Consider the following 11,120-nt stretch of genomic DNA (forward strand, 5'->3'; position numbering starts at 1 on the left):
GGATCCTGGAAACTGTGTCAGAATTATCAGATGATTTAAACGTGTATCAGTTTTAGCGGGTCAATTTAAGGTATCGAGGATCACAGGATTGACCTTGTCACGGATCAATTTCGCTCATAAACTGAAGTGGACCGAGCTGCGCAGATGCGGGCTAGTGTTTGGGATAAGAGTCCCACAGCGTTTTTATTTTAAAAAATGACCGATAACGTCCATGAAGCATGCGATCGGTTAAAATAATAGATTACACCAACCGGTTCCTGTCCGAATGGTCTTTGATGCCACGAGTAATCATTTTGTTTAGTTTATTGTTGTGACTAAGATAAATCAAAAGAAGAAAAACACCTCCCTAATTGGAGAGCATCGGCAACGTTTTGCAACAGTAAGCGACAGATAAGATAAGAACTGCTATTTTTGGTCGGATCCCACTAAAAAATAAACGACGTTAACCGGTGAAAAGTTAATGTTGCGAAGGTTAGTGTCGCGCAATAGCGAGTACGACGAACACGTATGTTTTTCGCGAGTGCGTGACGTCATGCGGAATATTATTTTGTCGGGCAAGGTTAAGCTAAAAGCATTCAACTATTTTTAAGTTGAGGCTGGTAAGTAGTGCTAGTGGTAATTTACGAATCACTCTACTCACAAGTGAGCGAGCCCATAAGGTCAACATTGTGACTGCACTTTCGGTAGGGCTATAATTGGTACCGGCCGAAAAAGATCCGGGCACCGGGGCGTCTCCGTATCTGATTTGGCATAGTAAACGTAGCTCTAAACACGAATCCGCTAATACGTGGTGTAAGTCTTCTAGATGTCTAGCCGCGAATGAATGGAGAATAATGATAAAATTAAGTACCGCGTATTCAGCCTCCTGATTTGGGTTAAGGTAAATATTTTTCACATTCCGTTTGTTGATTGTGCAGAAGATCTCCTTGAGAGTTTTGAGTTTAAACGTGAAAGTTTTCTAAAATATTTTATCAGTACAATGACCGCCGTTGGACAGGTCAGCACCTGCGTATTTTGACACTTGGTGTTGGTCATACATCTATTTCGGTACCTCTAAAATTCGGCTTTGAGGTTATTTTCACTGCTCGCTTTTACTTTTTGTCGTTTCAGAATAGAATTTAGTTTTGCTTTCGACGGTTATGGGATAAAGGTTCAGGGTTATGTCCTCATGGTGCGCAGCAAAAAAGGGCTGGGAGGAGAGGGAGTTTTGAAATTTTAGCGCATTTGACGTTGGCAGAAAAAGTTAATTTTCAGAGGCTATTAATATGCCGCAAAACAACAGATGCCAAATCGCTTTTGGTTTCCGAGATTTTGCGAAAAATATGAAGCGTTCAAAAGGTGTTTATCCCGGGAATATCAAAATATTATTTGTGATTTTTTTTTGATTGGCCACCTAGTTCTCCCAATTTGACTCCAATGGATATTTCTATTTGGGCGGCAAGGAAACTGTTGAAAACAAAGATTTAAATGCGCTAGAAAATATTCATGATATTGATGACCCTGGATAGCGGCTCGGTGACAAACCTGTTGCTGTCTTCAAATATTAGGAAAAAAATATTAGAAAAATGAAAAAATAACAGAACTACAGAGAGTAAATATGTGAAACGTTCTGAAAAGTCTTCATCTTAATCGCTGAGGATCTGGAGTTTTTCAGCGATTGAGACGAGTAATTTGATTCAAAAAACTGTTGAAACTTGTACTAAAGCCGCTTTGTGATATAAAAAAATGTATTGTATGCAGCAATATCTCAGCAGAAAATTCAGACCAAGAAACACTTAAACAGCAGGTACAACGAACGCAAATAAACTACACAAACTTAATAGGGATATTGATGACGAATACTGTGGTCCTAGACCACGTACCAGACCAATAAACAAACAACTCGAGTGTGAAAATGATGAAATTAAACAGCAGTTTCATTCACGCGTTAATGGAGATGATATTTGGAAAATCTCTTGGCATAATGAATTGTGGCAAACGCGTGTCTGCCCATATCGACCTCTTACGAAGGAGTTGAAGCCACCTCATAAGTAAGAAAGTAGTAATGTAAGAAGAAGGAAAATGAAAAATTGAGAAAAAAGAGGACGGAAGAAAGAATAAAGAGAGACGACGTGTCCGTAACCCCCAATTTCCCTTTTCCGGTTTAATTTTTTTTTACCTAAATTATAGGAAAAGAACGTCTCCTTGAAATGTGCATAACTACAAAATTTCATTAAAATACGATAAGAAGTACCGAAGTTATTAACCAAATAAATTAATTTTTTAATAACTTTAACACTCTGTATAGAGAGTATAAAACGCCAAAGAAAAAAGTCGCATAAGGAAAGTCGACTTATTTTCGCTCAAAGAATCTGTGGTTAGCGGATTGGCCTACTAATTTGTAACACCCTGTATATATATAGTGTTTCTAAATTGTGGTGCCAAATTGATATGGAAGGTAGATTACATCATTTTACGCCAGAAATTCTATATAAATATGTGTCCAAAAATGCTTAATAAAAAAGATACAGGGCGTTTTATGATAGTTTGGATAAACATACTTGTATTACTTTCTTCTAAATGCTTTTTGTGATTTTATTGAAAGTTGGTACACAAGATGTGGCCGACGGGTGCAACAACAATTGATGAGTACATTATTTTTAGTTGCTATGGTAACCAACTAACAGGGGTGGCCTAGATGTTTTTTCGGTAAATTTTTTTTGTGCGTGGACAAGGTGCATATTCGGTCAGTTTCTATTTTTGCACACATATGTATTTATATAGAATTTCTGACATAAAAAGATGTAATCCACCTTCCATATCAATTTGGCATCATAATTTAGAAACGCCCTGTGTAATAAAATGCGTTATGTACATATAAATGTAACATAGGGAAATAAGGAAAAAGGAAAGAGAGAAAAAAGATAATGCAGTAATGTGGAAAAAATAAGAAAAAAAGAATAGAGGACGGAAACTAAACACAAAAAGCAAACAGCAGTGTAGTTACGGCCGTTGGGATTTTAGAACATACCCATTTGTGCATCTAACACGTTCAAATGCAATCAGTCTCATGCCAAATACCGATTAATAAAGATCATAAACGGGGATGCTCGGAAAAGAACAGATCTTCACTGACTTGGCAATTCTCTCACTTCTTCGCAGAAACCGTCCCCAGCCTTCATGACTTCGCACACAAACCATTTAATCTAGGAATTTCTCAACAAGTTCCCCCGTGGGTATTCCGTGGCTGCGGTACTCTGCCACCAACCATCTCAAGTCACACTACCAAATCTACGTTAGAATACCCATTACGGCTTCGAAAGTAATACCGATAAAGGAATTTGAATAATTTAATTTTGGTTGGCCCGACCTTTTTTAGGTCCCCGAACTTCAGACCCACATTTCTCGTTCGTTTACCTCCATCTTGCGTTGCTACGACCCAGCAGGTAGAAAGCCCGATGTTTCTTTTTTATTGGAAGGATGTGTAACCAATTGAGGTTCCAAAATTCGATACGTATTATTCGAATTCTTTCAAAGAAAATGAATTATTACCACCAACCAGAGACGCGTTGGTGAGTTATATTGCCGATGGGAGAAAGCTGCTACCACCTTTTTGGTATTGCTAGTCGATGTTGGTGATTACGTTAAAATTGATATGTTTATTATGGCCGTGTTTGCATGCCGTTAATTCAGGTTCGTTCCCCATCGTTTCTTGTGCACGTAGGTTTGATCAGTGGGGTGCGCCTCTGCAGGGCCAAATTCTCCCCCCCGGTGGCGGCTTTCTATTGGACCTGTAACAAGAGCTTATGTATAAGTAACGCAGCAATTGCAACAAACGGCAATTAAAAAAATACCGCTTGAAATCCGCGCATAGCGAAAAACTGCCAAAGATTACGTGTCTTGCGGTTTATCAAAAAATTTCGATTATTGTGTCAACACCAACTGTCCGGGTATTTTGCTAGATAAGAACCATTACAATAACAAAGGAACAATGCTCCTTAGCGTGAATGCATGCAAGCTCATACATTCAACTCTCCGGTATTTATTTTTATCGCTCCAGAAAGGTAATAAATAAGTCGAATTTAAGGGGCACGAAAACACATGTCTTTATCCTTTATATCGTGTTATTTGTGTTTTTTTTTTGCATCCTTGATTCCCATGCAACAATATCCAGAAGTGTGTGGGTTGACGAGAGAATCTTTTCGATAATGCCCGTCTAGACTCGGAAGGTATTTTATCTTTCAACTTTAGCTCTGACGTTAAATAAAATACGTTAAAAAGGCTTTGACCTTTGAAGTAGAGGAGGATACGCGTAGTATGGCGATTCGTTTCCACTATTTTGGGTTTTTAGGCCTGATAAAGGGGAGGAAGCGTGGAAAGGTTAGGAAGCCGGGAAATGTCCAAGCGCGCATGCTCGATGACTCTGTATGTATCAAGTTTCTCTGATAGGCTAGAGTTCGAACGTCAACGTCAAATCTCCATCTGTTATATGACCTTCTGCGAATGAAATTTTAATCAACATCTTGAGAAGGGATAATTCGTCTTAACAAATTGCAACTTTGAGGAAATAAATTGGACGTAACGTAAACTCCATAAGGAATTGAGAACTTTGATACATGCGCAGAGCAATTTCCGCCGGAGCAATACTTATTTCATTAGGCGAACGCTTCCCACATACATATCCATATGTTTATTTGTATCAGTTACTGCTTTATCTGAAGGAAGGTTCTGCGCCGCACCTAAATTTTCCGTCAGGCCAAAACAACCGAGCGATTTGAGACCCCTTTTCGGCAAACGCCAGAAAAATATTTTATTTCACCCCCTACCCTTGAGTAATCAACGGAAATCCGCAGCAACGAGAAAAACTGAAATCTGGAGCAATCATCCGACGTACACACTCACTCTAGGGCCAGGTAGAATGATAAACGAGCCCGGCGCGTCCTCTGCTCTGAGGGGTTCACGGCTCCTGCAACCTGCAATTTGCAAATCAGGTAGTGAAATGGACCGAGACCGAGGCGAGCACCTGGGGCCCCTCGCCTCCCTGTCTTTCTTGCCCGTGGAGGTAAGAGGTTAGGCATGACGCGGTTTCTCGAAATTGCGTAACCCGGTCTGGGCCGCGACCCGCCAGACGGGCCCGCAAAAAAGCGTCGGGTTAAAGACCGCGTTTTCTTTATAGGTGGGCGGCGTTGTCGGTTTGTGCGTTTAAATCCCGACCTCTGTTTGATAATACTAATGGCGCGTGATCATTAAAAAAGCCCCACAGGAGGCGCTGCACTTCATTTGGTTTTGTTTACATTGTTGACTTTGACATTGACACAGCAATGTTGTCACGCTAGCGTGCTTGGACTTAGTTTTCATAAGTGACGAAAATATATAATTCCCAAAAATGTCATCAGATTTGTGAAAATTATTTACAATTCAAGAGACACGTATCATCGAATGTTCCAATTTTAAATTTTGTCTTGTTTATTTATATTTGTTGTGGTTGTTTACTCTGACATTTACAATACAAATTTCTACCTGACAATTGCAAACTAGCGTGATTGTCCTCACTTTTAAAACTGACAGGCTGCATTGTAAGTTTCGCGCAAGCTCAGATCGAATATTCCCGGGGTTGTGTTCATCTGATTTGAAAAGTGTTCAATCTCTTTCTTTACAGCTCACCAAAATTGCCGGTTCGTGTGTTTAAAAGTTCAACCATGTTTTGATGCCGTTATTAAGTTCATAGGGTCCAGAGTTGTTCCATGATACGTTTCCACCGGGATAATGACACAAACGAAATCCATTTTGAGTGAGGTGAGAATCGTTTTGAATTGATGTCATAAGAACCTCAGGTGATATTCTCGCCTAGAAGTGGGTGCGGCGATGGGGCTTTTCTAAATTCTGACGAAAAACGCGCGAATCACAGTTATTCTCTATCCGTCCATTTTCATCAGCCCTTAAGCTTCATTTTTGTTTCAGGTCAACTGACAAACTTCCCAGACAGGAAGATAAGTTTCCGCGAGAAGGAACCCGTAGAACCGAACTTGTGTTTGTTTGCCTTCACGGGTTCGCTTTTAAGGGTACCCTCTTTCGGAAATAGTTTACCCTCTGCCTTGGAAATCCAGAGGAATGTGTCGCAGTCACAATGGAGGAGAAACGAAGTTGTTTGGGTGTCAGTTGAGGTAGTAGGTTGTATAGTACGTAAAACAATTAAGTAGTTACTGTGCAGCCTGCTAACTTTCCTGATCTCATTCCTGTTCGTCGCTTTGACAACCAACGGGGGAATTCCTCGTGTTTTTGTAGATTAGCAATTTTAGAATTAGTTTTTTTTTATGATGAATCCTTCATAAGCGTGAAAACACATACCGAACTCGAGCTAATTGTCAATGGTGCTTTTAGAGAAATTCATCACACGGGAGGGCCGCTTTGGGCTTCGGAAACAAAACGATCGGTCAGTGTTCATGGCGTATTCCCGTTTCGCTCGTGAAAAATTTCAAATTTCAACTAAGAGTGTAAGAAAAATTTGGAACAGTTGTTTGAAGGAAGTTGAAGGATAATTTCACAGCAACGTAAAGATCGTTCATACGAGATTGCGTCCTGTTGAAAACGTGTAAAAGTCGCCCTTTTAAGGTTCGATTTGGTTAAGTAGTGCCGGAAACTTCGCGTCGTTCACATTCGGGTTTCCAAAGTCGCATGATCACCGAGCAGTAGACCTAGATAGAGCTCTCAAATTGAATTTAAGTCAAAGTTTGAGCTATCGAGAAGAAAAAAAGTCAAGGACGCACGTGTGATCGAGCAGTGCAATGCTGTGCCGAGCGCTACCAAATATAAATGTTTATTTAAGCTTAACATTTACGATTCTTGCTTTTATTTGTTGGAAACAACGCCTCACGAACCAAGAGGGGTTGCTGGAGCGGTGGAATTGCACATTATTCTCAGTTAAGGTAGGTGTTAAGGTTAAGGGTGCTTGCCCCAGTCCATACCAAAGGGTGAGTTTTAACAGTTATTTTTAACTGAGAATAGTATGCAATTTCTACCCTATTTGAGTCTGAGTCGATGTATGCACAATGCGACAAATACGTTGCTTAGCCTCGCAATATTTATATTACGATCTGTGTAGTGCTTGGTAGTGATGTGGATTGGTCTGGATGTGTGTAAATGCGGTTCAAAAACCATATTTCGCCTGCAAGTGGTACTTTTATGTTTTGCACATGCTTCTCCATACCATTCAGTGTATAAACTGTTATATTTCTTGTTGAACAGAAAAGGTTATGTTATTTGAAGATGTTGCTGTGTATACAGAATTAACCAAATTAGGCTCTAATACCATTAATCAATTAGCATCTCCTCTATTCTACATTTAGTCTAAATTAAACTTTAGAAAGTTTGATGAACGAATTATAATTAATGTGCGGTTGTTCGAAAATCGAAGAGGTAAATTTTGCAAAGGAATGTATCAATCGGATGTGGGTTGAGAGTTGTTGAATAAACTAAACTTTAGTAAACGGCACTATTTATCCTCAGGAAAGTTCTCTTTATGCCACGTTTCAGATGGTTGAGAACGTCCAAAAAGCAATGAAAATTGAAGTTACATTTAAGTGCATCGGTTTCTGTCTCATAATATATCTAGTTGTAATGTCAATAGAGTTTCGTATAGAGGCATAAAACTAGCAGGACCGCTTCATGATGATAATGCAGTACGTGGATCATTCAAAAGGTCATTTCTTCTCTGTGGATGTGCCTTTTTTGACACATAAGAAAGCAAAGCTTCCAATCAGAGTCAGTGGAAATACAACCCTTATAATATTGTGTAGTTTCTGAGATATTTCAAAAACTAGTGTACCAAAATTAATTATACTTCGTAAACTATTTTCCCAAATATCCCTGTAATACGGCTCTTAATAACTATGCATCTTCTAACTGCTTTCTAGCTAGTTTTCATGAAAACAAAAAAAATCTGACCAATGCTAAGGCACTTTTATAATCTTATCAATACTAAGGCTTAACATTTCTATGGAATTTGTCTTGCAGCTAAAGTTAACTGTACATTAGTAAATTAATCATTAATACACCACAATGTGTCTTCCTATATAGTTTTCCTGTATAATTAAGGGATAAATGTAACGTACGTAAAAAAATCAATATTTTGCAAAAACGCTTATTAACATATTCCTTATATTGATTGATGTTCGATATGCTTTTTAAGGTCTTTCCTCGGCTTGAAAGACCTTCAATATTACGTAGTTCTGGTTCTCTACTGCTGATTTCCGAGAATAATGTATTGTAAACTTATTCTCAACTACCTCCAAATTGTAGCCTTTTCTGTATTTTAACTCAATTCATTTAGTTTTCAATGTGCCTTAAAATTGACTGTGACCTAATAGTAATTAATATATGTTACAGGCAGCTAGGTGGAAACGGGCCGTTTTAACCACCGACTCCCTGAGACCCTAGCTTGTGACGTCATGAGTACACTCACAAGTTTGATTCTCGGGATTGGGTGTTTAAAAGACAGCGATGGATCAAGCTTTAAGAAAATAATTGAACACCCTGTATGTATATTATTTTTTTAGATATGTGCAGATCATACATTCTAATTTGTAATGTTTCTTTTGATTTTAGTGCATTTAATGGATAGAGTAGAAATGGGTTATTTTTAGCCCTATTTTGTTCCATTATGAAATTTTATAAAAATCAGTTGGAAGGATTATGTTAATGATAATTATAACAATCTTGCGTATTACCGTCAAAAAGCATTATATATTGAAACAACAGCTGTAAGAAGTCCGACTGTGATAAGTGGCAGTGATCAGCTGTTTGACAGTTGTCTGATGCCTAACCTAACTAAATCTTCTCTAATTTTCCTGCCGGGGTTTTGCATTGTTTATTTTTTTAAGAAGTAGTTATTGAAAATAAAGAACTGAATTAAATAAATAATTTTTGCTAATAAAGCAACACTAAAATGGAACGTTCCTTGGATTGGATACTAAAATATCCTCACATGAGAGTCAGAGAAAAGGAACACGAACATGAATGTTTTTTTATCCACGGAAAAATGGTAATAAACGTAGGTAAAGTTCGAATAATTTTAACAGTAGAATGCAGTATTCTCTTCAAGAATTAATCTAATTATGCATTTAAGAACACTGACGTCACCATATCCCTTCTACAAACCACTAATATCGAAGGAGAATATCAGTATATCCTGCAAAACGTCCCCAAAGCATCCAAAACTACAATAGCAAACATTAGAAATGATCTCAGTAGCTTGAAATTCAAAAACACAGTGGAAGTTTTAGATCGAATCCAAGATATCCTTGAAGCAGATGCTTCAAAGAAAAAGCCTGAAAACTATTCCTATATTTACAGAACAGTCTTGCAGGAATATTCAGAATTAACAAAATTCTTTTTCAACTTTAATTCACACAAACTTAGTTATGATCTGAGCAGTATCAATGTTGATGTAAAAGGTAAGCCTGTTAACAAAAATCACATTCCCTGTTTCAAGAGGTGTACAGAAAATGTAAAAAATTACTGACATAGTCATGAAACAATTGAGCCAGAGATAGTGATTCATGCTACATAAATTGTTTTAAGACAGTTCACAAGTAAATGTTACTTTTAAGGCTCAAAGGTAATGCAGTATTATTTAAATGGAACCAAGTGACTATTGGATGTTTTGAAAAAATCAGTTTATATGGTTCAAATCCTGAAGCTTTTTATGGTAAGGTGTTTGATTAAATAGCTGATACAGCTGGTCTCAGTAACCAGTTCCTGATAAATCACACATCTTAAATGAAAAGACTAAATTCTTTAATAGATATTAAATCAGAAATGTCCATTTGCTCAATCTATAGCATAAAACCAACATTTCAGATAGCAAACTGAGAATCCACTCTATAGGAATCAAAATCAACTATGATGAAGCTACAGAAATTTTCCAGCTTGCAAATTTTGATTTACCAGAAGAAGGTAAAATATACAGAACTATGACATTCTATCACATCTCTAAGGTTTTTATCATTCTATAGAAGCAATACACAATAGTAACAATTTAGTGGCTCTCTTTGAAAAATGTATTGCCAGAATTGAGCTGTTGCAGCCATTTTTTGACTTAATGGAAGACTTTGATAGGAATACTTCAATTCTGGATCCTGACAAACCACGCAAATGTGATGCTTACAGGAGAATTTGGCTGGGTAAATACCAATTATCTGATAAATAAAGTAGATCTATAAAAAGAGATCATCAGTGTTATTATTGGAATAAATTTCAATGTTACTACTTATAGTTTGTTTCACATTTTGTTCTAAAATTTAAAAAAAAAACATTTTTAGTTGCTATTTTGACAAGATACCTTGTAAGGAGGGCAATTTGAACTCAGATGGTTTTTTTGTTCAATAGGGAATTACTAATTTTTAATACTTCAATTTAGGAGAGAATATCTCAGTTATAATCACAGTAGATCCATTCAACATGTTCCAGAGACCTGATATTAGATTCCTGGGTCCAGAAAAGTCAATCGAACCATATAACACTAATTTTAATAATAATTTTGCAAACTGGGGTTTAACAGAAAACATTTTCCAGGCAATTTTAGACCTTTTAGGTAATTTCACTTTTAATTGAATTGAAGAAAAATATTGACAGAGAAAAACTTGCAGGAATTCAAGCGTTTCCTAAAAGAGAAATTACAAAAAGTACTACAAGTTTGCTAGTTGAACATGGTGAATGCAATATTTGTTTCTCTTTGAGGCTAGATGATAAATTGCCTGACATTATTTGTGAAAATAGCTGTTGCGCTCAATTTTATCACGGCAAATGCCTCTATGAGGTAAGGAGGATTTTAACAATTTTATTTGACTTTAATGATTCATATTCTAGTGGTTAGTCTCACTGAACGCCAAGCGAACGTTCAATAATGTATCAGGAAATTGCCTAAACTGCGAAAAGATTATTAGTTGCCCCATATTGGATTAAATGGATGCTTTTGTGTAAATGTAAGTTTCGTTCGTCCACATAATAATTTCAAGGGGAAAGTACACAAATTTTATATATTCAATGATATATATTGAAGCACAATAAATTTGTAGTAATCTTTATACTTATAAATTTTCTTTCATAGTAAAACTCACTAATATTATTGCTGTTAAAAGTGC

General features: G+C 37.1%; 1 protein-coding gene across 2 annotated transcripts; it reads left to right on the forward strand.

Annotated features, from left to right (window-relative positions):
- Positions 1–8,866: 8,866 nt before the first annotated feature.
- On the forward strand, positions 8,867–11,013 carry LOC136416476 (E3 ubiquitin-protein ligase FANCL-like). 2 transcript variants are annotated; one of them, XM_066401667.1, is made up of 7 exons: positions 8,867–9,028; positions 9,104–9,431; positions 9,838–9,933; positions 9,993–10,160; positions 10,397–10,570; positions 10,626–10,795; positions 10,846–11,013. In XM_066401667.1, the coding sequence occupies exons 1-7, from the start codon at positions 8,924–8,926 to the stop codon at positions 10,939–10,941; spliced, it is 1,137 nt and encodes a 378-aa protein (XP_066257764.1). In that variant the 5' UTR covers positions 8,867–8,923; the 3' UTR covers positions 10,942–11,013. The 2 variants fall into 2 exon arrangements, with proteins under 2 accessions (XP_066257764.1, XP_066257766.1); XM_066401669.1 differs by having other exon boundaries at positions 8,867–9,019.
- The last annotated feature ends 107 nt before the right edge of the window (positions 11,014–11,120 follow it).

The sequence above is a fragment of the Euwallacea similis genome, chromosome 23 (assembly GCF_039881205.1).
Source record: "Euwallacea similis isolate ESF13 chromosome 23, ESF131.1, whole genome shotgun sequence".
NCBI classification, from domain to species: Eukaryota; Metazoa; Arthropoda; class Insecta; order Coleoptera; family Curculionidae; genus Euwallacea; species Euwallacea similis.

What these genes read in the sequence shown, in the direction of transcription:
- LOC136416476 (XM_066401667.1), top strand. Translation starts at nt 8,924, where the DNA reads ATGGAACGTTCCTTGGATTGGATACTAAAATATCCTCACATGAGAGTC. An exon ending in TTTTGATTTACCAGAAGAAG is followed by an intron (nt 9,934 to 9,992) that starts GTAAAATATACA and finishes ATCATTCTATAG; the next exon opens with AAGCAATACACAATAGTAAC. An exon ending in ACGGCAAATGCCTCTATGAG is followed by an intron (nt 10,796 to 10,845) that starts GTAAGGAGGATT and finishes TTCATATTCTAG; the next exon opens with TGGTTAGTCTCACTGAACGC.